The 14,506-nt window shown below is 36.4% G+C and overlaps 1 protein-coding gene and 1 pseudogene across 3 annotated transcripts in view; one reads left to right on the top strand and one right to left on the bottom strand.

The window, feature by feature from the left end:
• SMAP1 (small ArfGAP 1) overlaps positions 1-14,506 on the bottom strand; it is a 129,732-nt gene that overhangs the window by 16,193 nt on the left and 99,033 nt on the right. For all 3 annotated transcript variants that reach the window (XM_007529037.3, XM_060189991.1, XM_007529038.3), the window contains one exon: positions 13,675-13,765. In XM_007529037.3, coding sequence (XP_007529099.1) covers positions 13,675-13,765 — 91 coding nt within the window. The remainder of the gene's footprint in view (positions 1-13,674; positions 13,766-14,506) is intronic.
• LOC103118823 (small ribosomal subunit protein eS12-like) lies at positions 9,578-10,083 on the top strand (annotated as a pseudogene).

Below are 14,506 nucleotides of genomic sequence, written 5' to 3' on the forward strand. Positions count from 1 at the left end.
GTTGAAATCCAGAAATCAATTCCTTTTACTATAGCAACAAAAACAATATCTAGGAATAAACCTAACCAAAGAAGTGAAAGACTTGTATACTGAAAATTATGAGTCACTACTCAAGGAAACTGAAAAAGACACAAAGAAGTGGAAAGATATTCCATGTTCATAGGCTGGAAGAATTAACAACATCAAAATGAATATACTACACAGAGCCATCTACAGATTTAATGCTATCCCCATCAAGATCCCAACCACATTTCAAGGAGAATAGAAACAAATGCTACAAATGCTTATCTGGAACCAGAAAAGACCTAGAATTGCCAAAACAATCTTGAGAAGAACTGGAGGTATCACACTCCCAGATCTCAAATTGTACTATAGGGCCATTGTGATCAAAACTGCTTGGTACTGGAACATGAATAGACACACTGACCAGTGGAATAGAATTGAGAGCCCAGAAGTAAGCCGCCGTACCTATGGACATCTAATTTTTGACAAAGTTGCCCAGATTATTAAATGGAGAAAGCAGAGTCTCTTCAACAAATGTAGTTGGAAAGAATGGGTTGAAACATGCAGAAGAATTAAATGGAACCACTATATTTTATATAAATTCCAAGTGGATCAAGGATTTGAATGTTAGACCAGAAACTATCAGATACTTAGAGGAAAATATTGGCAGAACTCTTTTCCACATAAATTTTAAAGACATCTTCAATGAAACGAATCCAATTACAAAGAAGACTAAGGCAAGCATAAACCTATGGGAATACATCAAATTAAAAAGCTTCTGCACAGCAAAAGAAACCACTACCCAAACCAAGAGACCCCTCACAGAATGGGAGATCTTTACATACCATACATCAGACAAGAGGCTAATAACCAAAATACATAAAGAGCTTGCCAAACTCAACAAGAAAACAAATAACCCCATCCAAAAATGGGGAAAGGACATGGACAAAACATTCACCACAGAAGATCCACAAGGCCAAGAAACACATGAAACAAAATGCTGCAAGTCTTTGACTGTCAGAGAAATGCAAATAAAGACAACAACGAGATACCACTTCACTCCTGTGAGAATGTCATACATCAGAAAAGGTAACAGCAGCAAATGCTGGAGAGGTTATGGGGTCAAAGGAACCCTTTTGCACTGCTGGTGGCAATGTCAATTGGTCCATCCTCTGTGGAGAACAGTGGAGAACTCTCAGAAGGCTAGAAATGGACCTACCCTACGATCTTGCAATTCCTCTCCTGAGGATATATCCTAAGGAACCCAACACACCCATCCAAAAAGATCTGTGTACACATATGTTCTTAGCTGCACAATTTGTAATAGCCACAACCTGGAAGCAACCCAGGTGTGCAACAACAGATGAGTGGCTGAGCAAGTTGTGGTACATATACACAATGGAATACTACTCGGCTATTAAAAATGGTGACTTCATTGTTTTCAGCCGATCTTGGATGGACCTTGAAAATTTCATGGTAAGTGAAATAAGTCAGAAACAGAAGGATGAATATGGGATGATCTGACTCTCAGGCAGAAGTTGAAAAGTAAGATCAGAAGAGCAAACACATGTAGAACCTGAATTGGATCTGGCATATTGTACCAAAGTAAAAGACTCAGCGGTGGGTAAGTGGGGAGAATACAGGTCCAAAAAGGATGACAGAGGACCTAGTGGGGGTTGTACTGTTATATGGAAAACTGGGGAATGTTATGCATGTACAAACTATTGTATTTACTGTTGAATATAAACATTAATTCCCCAATAAAGAAATTTAAAAAATAAATAAATAAATAAAACCCAAAGGAACTCATTCTCCCAGGCCTGATTAAGGATCCCCCTTAATCACACCTTTTATCAAACACAGATGGTATAACTCTTCTCTCTTCTCTCTATACCACAGTTGCCTTTCCCACTCTCATTTTATTCGTCTCATATGGTTCCCTAATGACAGATTTCTACTCTACCCATCAGCTTCCCTCATTACTATAAAGCTAGACTTCCACAGAACTGATAAAAATTCTCAAGTTAAAGTTTTGGCCCCAGAAAATCAGGAAATGCATATTCCCAATAGGTCTTTCAGATGCATTTCACTAATTCTACTTATTATGTACGGCTTGTGAGTAGACATATTCTTTAGAAAGAAATGTTTCGATTGATTTTGAAGGTTGTATTTTGATTTAAAAAACAATTAAAGACAAATTGTTATTACCACCATTACACATATCACACATCCTGGGTGCTTTAAATGTAAAGACTTTACATGCTATTATTAGTTTCATGAAAAAAAAAAGGGTGCCTCCTCCCATTATTTCGTTACAAACTAAGAGGAATTAAAAGCCCTACTTGTGCTCAATGTCACTTTCCTAGTTATGTAGCAAAACTTGCACCCAACAGTTTCTGAACCTTTGGCAAGTGATGTTCTTTAAATCATAGTTCATCTAAAGTATAGTATGTTAGAACTGCACCTCATAAGAAGGAAATCACTTAAAATTAAAAACCAATTTTAAATAGCTATTAAACTACTGATACTAAGAGAAGCAGTGATAAACACTTCAAAAGTCATTCAGCACCACTCTCATACTTCATCTTTCCTATTCCATTGCCCTATCAAATCCAGTATCTTCTCATTTACGGTGAGGGATACAAGTTTATGTAGTCAACCGTGAGAAACTGTATTGAGGAGACATGTGTGTAATATTAGCATCCCTGGGTCAAGAAAGAAATATTCACAGAAGATTTACTGTATCCTTTTGATCAAGAGTCTGTCAGTAGCAGTCTTAAAAATTGAATTTATTTGATAGGATAGAGAAATTGAGAGGGAGAGAAACATCTGCAATACTATTTCACCATTCATGAAGCTTCCTTCCTGTAGGTACAGGCTAGGGGGTTTGAACCCTTGTCCCCATGCATGGTAATGTATGTGCCACCAAGTTGGGAGGCCACAAAAAACATAATACCAACATGATAAAAACACTGGTTTTTAAATATATAATGAGGAAACTAAAAGTAAGATTAAATTAAGTGATTTGAACAGTTTATGTCACTATTACTTAAGAAAATTATTTAAATCCATATGGTTTACATTGTATGTGTGTGCATCCTCACATGCACACACGTGCACGTAAGTAAAAACTTCTGAGATAACTGGTGATTAGTGCACATGCAGCCACCTATGAGAATAGACGTCTGTGTAAACAACTAATCAGAATTCACCACACACAAGCATTTCAGTGTGCATACTGATGTATTCCTTGTTTCAGCTGGAGTAGTGACAGCAGGAGAGAACAGTTCTTTTTAATCAGTATGCAGAAACAGTATTTGATGGACAATAAAAGTAATGGAAGATCCAGAGTACAAGAAAAGCCTAAGGCAAATGGAAGAAATTTAGCTGGGGACAACATCATAAAGAATGATAATGAAACACAAAGGACTCCTTGAAAAGGCAATAAGCAAACAGAAGAAATTAGGATTAAGTAGTAAAATGAAAGAATTTCAATAGAATAGGAAGGAATCAAATCCACAGTTAGTTTGTGCAAAACTTTCTTTTCTATGTTAAAATTTCAGATTAAAATGTTTTATCTCAAAACTGAGGTAGTAAAGGATTTTTGAACTGCACAAATACTAAAAATTCACAAAGAGGGTTAGATATTTTGTACTAAAGAATGCTGTTAAAAATCAGTGCTGTAGTTTATAAGACAATAAGGCATGTTTAACATGTATTTACTGGCCTACTTTTTACATCATCATAATGATACGTGCTACCTAGTAGAAGGCAACATTTCAAATATGACAAAGTCACAAATGCCAGCCTTAATCATTTAAAAATCCTCAATACTGTGTGAGACTGCTGACTCTAGAATGGTAAATATACCGAAATTCATCTGACAATAACAGTATATGAGTAGATGTTATTTTTACACTTAATACTGAAGTGTCTCCTTAAGTCTACTCCAAGTGCCTTTGAATAATTTAGAAACAAAAATGAAATGCTTTGTATATTGATAACAGATTTTTAAGGCCCATTTTTATTCAGTTTCTCAATAGTTCTTCCTCCTTGAAAACTTTACTTTGGAAGAACCTTAGGAAAAATGGGCATATATTAAATATAGTTATTTAAGCAAATAGTCAAGGGGCCTGGTGGTGGTGCACCTGGTTGATTTGAGCACACATGCTACAATGCACAAGGACCCAGGTTCAAGATCCTGTTCCCTATCTGCAGGGGGAAAGCTTAATGAGTGGTGAAACAGGGCTGCAGGTGTCTCTTTGTATCTCTCCCTCACTATCCCCCCTTCCCTTTCAATTTCTGACTCTTTCCAATAAACAAAAATTAAAAATGAACATTAAAATAAGTAACAGTCATATCTGTAATATCTGTGACCAGTGGAGGGAATGGGAACATAGAACTCTGGTGGTGAGAATGGTGTGGAACTATACCCATTATCTCATAATTTTGTAAATCAATATTAAATCACTAATTTTAAAAAAATGAAAGAAAAAGTAAAAAGGAAAAGAAAACTTCCCTTAGATCCGGCAGTCATAGCTACTTATGTCCTTTTGCCCCTTCTGCTTTTATAGCCACAACTTCCATGTTTGCTGTGAACAAGAACAGGTTCCTGACTAGAATCCTTACTGTGAGAGATCTTCCTTCCCCCCATTTATCAAGAATGATAAGGTTAGAAGTATTTTTCTGGGGGCCGGGTAGTAGTGCAGCAGGTTAAGTCTACATGGCGCGAAGCACAAGGATGCTTAAGGATCCTGGTTCTAGGCCCTGGATCCCCACCCACCTGTGGCTGCGGGGGGGTGGGGTGGGGGGGGGGATGCTTCACAAGCAGAGAAGCAGGTCTGCAGGTATCTGTGTTTCCCTTTCTCTGCCTTCTCCTCCTCTCTCGATTTCTCTCTTTCCTATCCAACAATAGCAGCAATAACAATAAGGGCAAGATAAATGGGGAAAATGGCCTCCAGGCGCAGTGAATTCATAATGCAGGCACCGAACCCCTGCAATAATCCTGGAGGCAAAAGAGGGGGGAAAAAAGTCTTTTCCTACACTAGAAATGTTTTACAGTGTCACTACCTATCATTGTGTCACTGCTGCCATTAGCATGTGCATGCACGCGCACACACCACACACACACACACACACACACACACACATCTGGCAAAAATCACTCTCCTAGACCAAACTCACATGCCAGAGTCCACATTTTATTCTCCTCTCCTACAGAGATGCTCCAAATATGCCAACACAGCACATGACAGAAGCTCTGAAGCTGACTGCTCAATAAGATGTCCATGTAAGTCACAGTATATGTAAAGAGCTAAGGCACTAGGACCTGTACTTACCTCAGCCATTACATTATCTTTTTCTAACTGCTATTCACTTTATAGCACGAGATTTTACTGACATAAGTTTGCAGATAAAAAAATCTGAATTTAAATATGTACATACAGGAGGAGAAAAGAAGCGCACAAGAGAGCTGGAAGCTCATAAACGTTACCTGCATAATAGTTTTCTCTTTGACTAGCAAAAAAAAAATTAAACTTTGAATTGAGGCAAATTAAATTTAAACTGGGAATTTCATCATTATACCAGACTTCTTATAACAAATTATCTTACACAATCCCATCTCTTCCTTTATCAATCACTGTCTTCTAGTTTCCAGATTCAAACTTCACACACACACCACTTCACTACTATACACACAGAGAGATGCTTTTTCTGGTATGAACTAGAGTTCCATAAACTCTACTGGTGAGCAATAAATAATTGAATCAATCTTTTATTTGAAATGTCAGGGGCATTACCTAGTTATAATCTATTTATACAAACAAAACAATGACAAAGAGCAACATGAAATTTTATGTATAACTAAGCCTAAGTCTGAGATAGATATGGATATGATAAACAAATGGATGTTAACTTTTTCATTATGTTTTTGATTGAGCATAAACATTCAACCTTGAGTATACCCTTGCCAAGTGTAATTCTTCATCAGCAACTACTGAAGCATAATGTCATCCTAATAACACATTTAAGATGAACACAGCACTGGTTAAAGAACTGTTTCCATGAGATGAAGTGATCTTATTAGTGACAAATGTCTTTTTTAAAAAAAGCTTTATAAACTTCCATGTTACAAAAGGAGCCCTTTTATTTCCTACTCAAAAAACTAAATCTTAGTTTAAAAAAATGATTTGGCGTTCCTTTGAATTAAAATGACTTGCTTGATGCAAAGAACTATGTTTAATCTAGAGTCATAAAATTATTATATAAATATATGAAATTATATAATGATAAAATATTCATTTGTGGCATTTAAATTGTTTTAAATTATTTTTGAATGTTTCAAAAAGGAGTTAGAGCTCTTTCTTTTTGTTAAATTCCCTTCCTGCTAAACAGGGTATTTAGATTTACTAAAGTGAGTGAAATGGCCTTAGAATATATACCTCATACTCTTGATTTTTCTGTCCTTTCTAAATCTCTCTATGCTACACATTCCTTCAGTTTGGCCGACACTGCAACAGGAGATATGCTTACAACAGGGTACTATAGTGCTGTGTACAGGAGTTCTGCAGCACTATTCATCCCCCAGGATACACAAAAACACACAATATAGACTTACTGTCTGAGGGTGCTGAAGTGGTTTAAGGAGTAACCTTCACAACTGATTAAAACATATTCCAAACACCTATGAAACCAAATTGTCTAAAATTAACTTCTATGTGTTTTAAAAAAGATGACAATCTAGATTTCTTTGAGGTTATCCCATTTCTTCAGTCCTTTGAGGAAGCTAAAAGTCCTAAATCAAAATAACATGCTTTATGATGATAGTTTCCAAAAGAAATCCTATCCTGTTACTCAGAGTAAGCTGAATTCTTCTTCTTCACATTCCCCCTCTTCAAAGCACAAAGTGATTTCCTTTTAATTTGATTTTCTTTTTAATTTAATTTCTTTTTAATTAGTGGTTTATAAGATCACAGGAGTATAGTTTAACACTGTACACAACACTGAAATTCTGTGCTGCTGATACCCATCCCCAATAGTAACTACCACAGTTCCCAGTTTTAGACAGTTTGGCTACTTTTTTTTTTTTGCAAGTTTATTTGCTTCAGTTTTCTGAATTCCACATGAGCAAAAACATCAGTAGCTATCTCTCTTAATTACTTCACTAATCAACTGTAGGTCCATCCATTTTGTCCCAAAGTACATAATATCATCTTTTTAAATTAGTGTTCCACTGAATATATAAAGAAACCTGCTTCTTACTCTCTATTGTGTTTCCATTTACAAGGGAAAACCAAAGTACCATAATAGGAAAGAGGCATGTTAGAAGCAAAAAATTAGTGTGCTGTCCTAGGCAAATACCAGTAATTAATTCTGACTTAGGATTACTGTTTTGAGGGACGGTCCCTTTGATACACCGTGACTTCCTGGAGCTTCCTAAACTCATTAAATCCCTTATATAAAATAGCTTTTCTTTAAAAGGTCTGAAGAGTGAGTGTATGTGTGTGTGTTATAATTTTGCAGTGAAGATTTTGCTGGGACTTCACCCTTACATAATTCCAACACATCTAGCAGTCATTTTCCAACAGAGTGACAGAGAGGGTGGTAGAGAAAGACGGAGATACACTACAGCATTGCTCTCCACAATTCAGTTAAGTTTTCCTTTTGCATGAGACTCTGGTGTGCTGGTGGTCACAGCCTTGAACCTGGGTCCTAGCACACAGTAAAGTGTATGTTCTACTAATTGAGCTATCTTCCAGAACCGGAAATATTTTTTAAAAGAATTTAGAACACTGATAATTAACAGGTTTAATAGTTGCTCTAGGTAATGTATTCCTCGTTCTGATCTCATCTTTCTCTCCCCTGGCTTTTCAAAATCATCTACTGTATTATCTAAAACTGATAAGTCATTAGCAAAAGTCCCTACTGACCCTTTCTTTACCCTTTCTTCAAATGCTCTATTCCCTTTCCTGCCTTAATGAACACCACTACTTTCAGATCCAAGAACACTTTGTTCTGAGACAAGTTGTTCAGAACTCTCTCAGCAAATCCACAAATTCATTAGTGAGAATTAAGTGTTAACTGAATCAAAGCCACTGAGACTTTTGAATTATTTGCTATGCATTATGGACAGAAACAGCTGACTATCACAAAGTGACACCTGAAGGAAGTTGCTACCATCCCCAAGCCCTAAAATCTGTCATACTAATTTTGAAACTGGCAACACAAGACAAGGAAAATACTTAACAGAAGTTTTAAAAAATGAAAGCACAATAACTGATGGTAAAGTACTTGGTAAGTAATCCTCAACAATAACCTGGAAGGCAGAAAAATACATCAAATGAAGTTCTAGTAGAGATACACAAGGCAACCCATGGACCAGAGAAAAAGAGAAATAAATGCTTATTGATGTTAAGCTGTTGAGCTCTGAGAGTTATTTACTGTACCATTACTGAAATGACAGTTGAGTTCTGAAGGTAAATCACTGTTTTTCCAGTAGTGACATTTTCTTTCAGTTAGTCAAGACATTGCTATAGCAACTTCTTTTGTTCTCAAATCATTGTATTCCACTTTCTACAGGTTATTCCCAAATACAGGTATCTTATTATTTCAATTGTCTAGAAAATTTTGTTAACTCTACATTTAAAAATATATGCAGAACCTAAGTACTTAGTGTAACCTTCAATGCCACCACCTACTTAAGCCATAGTCACTCAAGTAAAAGACAGTCTCATCTCAATATGCCAACCTCTCTACTTATCTAATACTACCCTTCCTCAGTCATGCTTGCCAGTCCCTAAGTATGTTAAGTATGGAGCTAATATTGCAGATTTTGTACTCACAGTTCTCACTACCAGAATGTTCTTGCCCCACATATTAAGAGAATCATTACTTCTTCGAAATTTTGCTCCAGTGTTATCTATGAACCTCCACTGCTGACCTCCCTATTTAAAATTATAACCATCTGCACCTCATACCTATGGAAAAATCATTGATAATGGAGTTTAAAACATTAGTCTTTTCAATAAATGATGCTAGGAAATTTTGGTTAAAATGTGAAACTGTATCATATATTGCCATGTATAAAACTTAACTCCAAATGGATCAAAAATTTGGATGTTAGATCAGAAACCATCAAATACATAGAAGAAAACACTGGCAGAATACTATCATGTTTGCTTTGGAAATATCTTTGAAGAATCAAGTCCAACAGCATGGAAAGGAAAAATAAAAATGAACCAGTGGGACTAAATCAAACTGAGAAGTTTCTGCACAGCAGAAGGAGCCATCACCAAAAAAGACACTGTATTGAAATGGAGACGATCTTAACTTGACATACATCCAAGGCCTAGTAATCAAGACATGTAACAAACTCAATAAACTCAGCAACAAAAAACCTACGTTGATAGCAGCACTGTTTATATATAGTGGAAAAATGGAAGTAACCCAGACACCCAATAAGAGATAAGTGGTTAAGAAAGAAGTTAATGGCTCTTTCCCTGCTGCTGCCAGGACGCACAGAGGTGGAGGCTTGGGTGTATTCAAGATTTGACTCCACCCTTAACTCACTGCCATGGCCTAGAAAGGCATTGCTTCTGGAGGTGTAATGGACATAAATACCGCTCTACAAGAGGTGCTGAAGACCGCCCTCATTCACGACAGCCTAGCACGCAACATTCTTGAAGTTGCCAAAGCCTTAGGCAAGCACCAAGCCCACCTTTGTGTGCTTGCATCCAACTGTAATGAGCCTATGTATGTCAAGTTGATAGAAGCCCTCTGTGCTGAACACCAGATCGACCTAATTAAAGTTTATGACAACAAGAAACTTGGAGAATGGGTAGGCCTCTGTAAAATTGACAGCGAGGGCAAACCTCGTAAGGTCATTGGTTGTAGTTGTGTAGTAATTAAGGACTGTGGCAAAGAATCTCAGGCCAAAGATGTCATCCAGGAATACTTCAAATGCAAGAAATAAAAATATATAAATAAAATTGGCTTTTAACAACAAAAAAAAGAGGTTATGGTATATATTCATAATAGAATATTATTCAGCTATTAAAAATGATGAAACCATCTCTGCTTCATCTTGGATGGAACTTAAAAGGAATGTTATATAAGATTAATGAGGAGAATAAATACAGAATGATCTCACTTATATGTGGAATTTAAGGATCAAGAAAGGAAAGGCAAAACAAGGGTGAAACATGTGGTCTGTTGAAGCAAGTTGGGGGGCAGGGTAGGGCTTGAGTAAATGTTGGGCACTTAATGCACAATGACAGAGGAGGACTTAAGTTGGCAGTAGGAGTGGTATGCAAATGTCTATCATGGGAAACTAAGAAAATAGACCCATATGACAACAATGGGAAACCATTATTTCCCTAATAAATGATTTCTTATTTAGTTGCTAACCAAACCAAATTAAACTATTTGGAAGGGGGGTCACTAAGGTTATTACTGGGGCTTGGTGTTGGCACTATGAATCCACCACTCCAGTAGATTTTTTTTCCTTTTTTTAAATTGAATAGGGCAAAGATAGATTAAGATGGGCGGGGTAGAAAGAGATGGAGAAAGACAGACACCTGCAGACCTACTTCACCACTGGTGAAGCATCTCCCTATAGGTAGGGAGTGGGGACTCTAAACCCCAGTGCTCACACATGGTATTAAATGCACTTAACTAAGTACACCACCACCCAACCTCAAGTTTGATTTCTGTAACTAAACTGCACTTTGATTATTTGAAACACACCAAGTATAATAGAAATTAAATGGCACTGTATCCTTAAAGGACTATGCTTGTTAAAAGTAAATCTGTGAAAATAAATAAAATTATAATCATTCATTTGTTTTTGCTTTACATAGCATTTACTGCATACAACACATTATCATATATTTTACTCAACTGTTTGAGTAAATAGAATGAGAGCTCCAAAATGTCAGAAATATTGTGTATGTATTCCCTAGCTATTTCCTGCTGCCTGCAATAGTACTTGAACATCAACAGACACATACTAATTATTTGCTGAGCCAGTGACTGAGTCTGTAATATAAACGTCTATATTATAATCTATATTCCTAAGTTAAAGAAGTAGGAACCTAGACTGGATAGGAAATGCTGGAGTAAAGATAAAGATACACAGTTTTAATAAGATTCTTTTATTTTGATAATAAATTTCTTTTCTCTCATTTATATCAATGGGAATAGAACACAGAAATTATGAGAAATAGAATTCAAAATGATTATATTTAGAGCCTTTGGACTAAAGTCCTATTTTAATATATATATATATTTTTTTATTTCTAATGTAGCGCTTATTTTCATCACTAGAGAATATGTTCACTTCCAGGGAGTACAGCCACAAGATAATAGCTTTCTAAGAAATGAGTAAAACATCCACCTATAATTCTTTAAACATAAAAGACCTCACACATGAACTAAGATTATTTTTAGAACAGTACATGTAATGTTCAACTCTTAAGCTAGGTTTCATTCTTTTACTTAAGCCTCCAAAAAAAAAAATGTTTTAAATTACTGCTAAAAACTAACTACTGCTTATAGACTTAGATGTTAATAAAATAATCACATGTCAAGCTATTTTAGAGGAGAAAAATGTAAAAGGAAGTGATAGGCTTTGTCGCTAGGGATAATGTAAGTAATATAAGCATTTCTTGAATAGAATCTTATTTATTTAGCTGCTAAGTCAGGCTTGTTTGTTCTTGTTTTGCCTGGGGGTTCATGCCTGCATGATTCCATTGCTCTTGGAGGACTTTTTGTTAAAGGGGGAGAGACAGATAGAGGAGGAGAAAAGATCAAAAGAGAAGGAAAGATAACATAATACCACTCCACTGCTCATGAAACAGCCTCTGCATGATGCTCCCATGTGGTGGCCAGGGCTCAAAGATGATAAAGTATGTGCTCTATCAAATGAACTATCTCCTGACTCCATAATCTTATGTGTCTATCAAGCAGACATGAGAATGTGAAAAAAAATGAGCAATTCCCACTACCAGAATATATACTGAGATCAATCTAGTCAGTCATTACATTTAGGTACACATTCTGTTGCTTCAGTTCACCAAAACTGAAATTTATTTTAAGCATAGTTTATAATAAGAGTGTTCCAGAACTACTTAACTATGGGAATCCCATGCCTAATAAAATTAAGACAGCAAGAAGGAAAAAATAGACTTAATGTTTATTTTAAATGTTGTAATTCCAATCAACCAAAGCACTGAAAATTGCCTTGCTTGGGGTCCTGATCGGGGAGTCTTGAGATTCCCAGACATGATGGGCCTAGACCTCAAATAAATCCCTCTCTTCATTGTTACCAGTCATTTCTATCAGGAACAACACAACAGTCCCCTTTGTGTGCCCACATAGGACCTTGCCCTCAACTTGGATAAACAATGGTAGAGAATGTCCCATCCTCCGATGGAAAGCTGGGCAATATACTCTATGCTACACCTGAGGAAGATGGGTCCATACTGGGGCAGCTTGCAAGGTTCCTACTTAAGACCACAGAATGTGAGCTCAGATCTACAGGGATGCAGAGGTCACATAGGCTCCTAAGCTGAATATGGGCCCCAGATCACATCAAATCGATGGGGTTTACAATCAACAATATTTAACAATATTTATATACCTTTCCCATACTAGGAAGCTACTCTCTTCCCTGATCTAGCTTCTGGTCCTTCTGCCAGCCATGGCATTATCTCCCTAGACAATAACTAGGATCTACCTGCATGTCAGATTTCAGGCTCAGGGGGAAAAAAAGAAAAAGAAAAAAAAATTAGAATAGCCACAGGCCCTTTGGAATATAACTAAAATATGCCTACTACTAGCTATCTAAAAAACAAGACCCCCACCCCAAACTCTTCATCTGCACTATTCCAGCCTTTAGGTTCATGATTAGCCAACAATTTGTTTCACTTTGTTATTTTAACTCTTTTCAACCACCAGGTTCCAGATGCTAGCATGATGCCAACCAGGCTTCCCTGGACAGACAACCCCACCAATGTGTCCTGGAGCTCAGCTTCCCCAGACCCCTTCCCCACTAGAGAGAGAGAGAGAGACAGGCTGGGAGTATGGATCGACCTGCTAACACCCATGTTCATCGGGGAAGCAATTACAGAAGCCAGACCTTCAACCTTCTGCATCCCACAATGACCTTGGGTCCATACTCCCAGAGGGTTAAAGAATAGGAAAACTATCAGGGGAGGGGATGTGATACAGATTCTGGTGGTGGGAACTGTGTGAAGTTGTACCCTTCTTATCCTACGGTTTAGTCAATGTTTACTTTTTATAAATAAAAAAATGAAAAAAAGCCAATAAGAATGTCAATTACGCTTAAGTAAGCAACTGTATTTGCCAATAAAGTGATGTGAATATCACTTCAAAAAAAAAAAAAGAAGAAGAAGAAAATTTCCTTGCTATCTGCTCTTTCCCCAAGGCTGATTATTTCTATTTTAGTAAAGAAAGTACTAATAGACACTAGTTTTCTTATTAAAGTTTTGGGTTTGTGTGGGTTTTTTTGTTGTTGTTGGTTTTGGTGGGAATTCAAAAATTAATCACACCATTTCCAAATTTAGTTACAGGTGTTTGGGGGCAAAGGTATTACACTCACTTCAAGTAAAGTACTTGGTTTTGTAACTTTATTTTTTTTAAACTACTTACCAAGTCCTAAAAGATCAACCGTGGGCTCTGCAGTTTTTTTAGGGCTGGTACTTTTTTTAGGCTCCAATTGCTGATCTTCTTTTTTCTGAAACTTTAAACAATCAGATTTACTGATTTTTCTTAAACTGAAAAATTCTTCTAAACCTAATCACACACATTCCTGATATGAAACACACACAGCATAATGCAATGAAATCTAAAACACTTATTATTACATAAAAACAAATGCACATAATTACTGAATTTGTAATGACAAACCTTAGGATTAGAACCCCAAAATAGTGAATACACATATTTGGTCTTGTTTTAAAGCTATTAATTAATGTGACAACCAGAGCATCACTTTGGCATATTTGATCCAACTTAGGACCTCATGCTTGAGTCCAAAGCTCTAGCCATTGTACCACCTTCTGGCCAGCAGAGATATTTAATCTTAACTGCCACTATCCATTTAAATTCTTTATGTGAAATTAACATGGTAAGAAGTACAATTTCAAATTGTTTCCTAGCTATTATTGAAGAGATTGAGCAGAATTTGCACCTTACTGACATCTAAGATACTTATCTCCACCAGGAAATGAAATGTTATTTGATATATTTTCCTTCTAAATCTACACATATCAAATGTTTAACTAGTCTCTAGTTTTCAGGAGTCCAAGTCACAGTCACACACTACAAACTCTTTGTATTTGTTGTTTACATAAAAAACATGTAGAGTAACATGAAAAGCCCTTTATCTACTGGATTCTCAATTCAAAATCCTACCCTTCTGAAGTAAAACATTTTCTCATTTCTCTGACAAACTTTCTGTAACTGTTCAGAGAATTCACAA

The sequence above is a fragment of the Erinaceus europaeus genome, chromosome 4, assembly GCF_950295315.1.
Source record: "Erinaceus europaeus chromosome 4, mEriEur2.1, whole genome shotgun sequence".
NCBI classification, from domain to species: Eukaryota; Metazoa; Chordata; class Mammalia; order Eulipotyphla; family Erinaceidae; genus Erinaceus; species Erinaceus europaeus.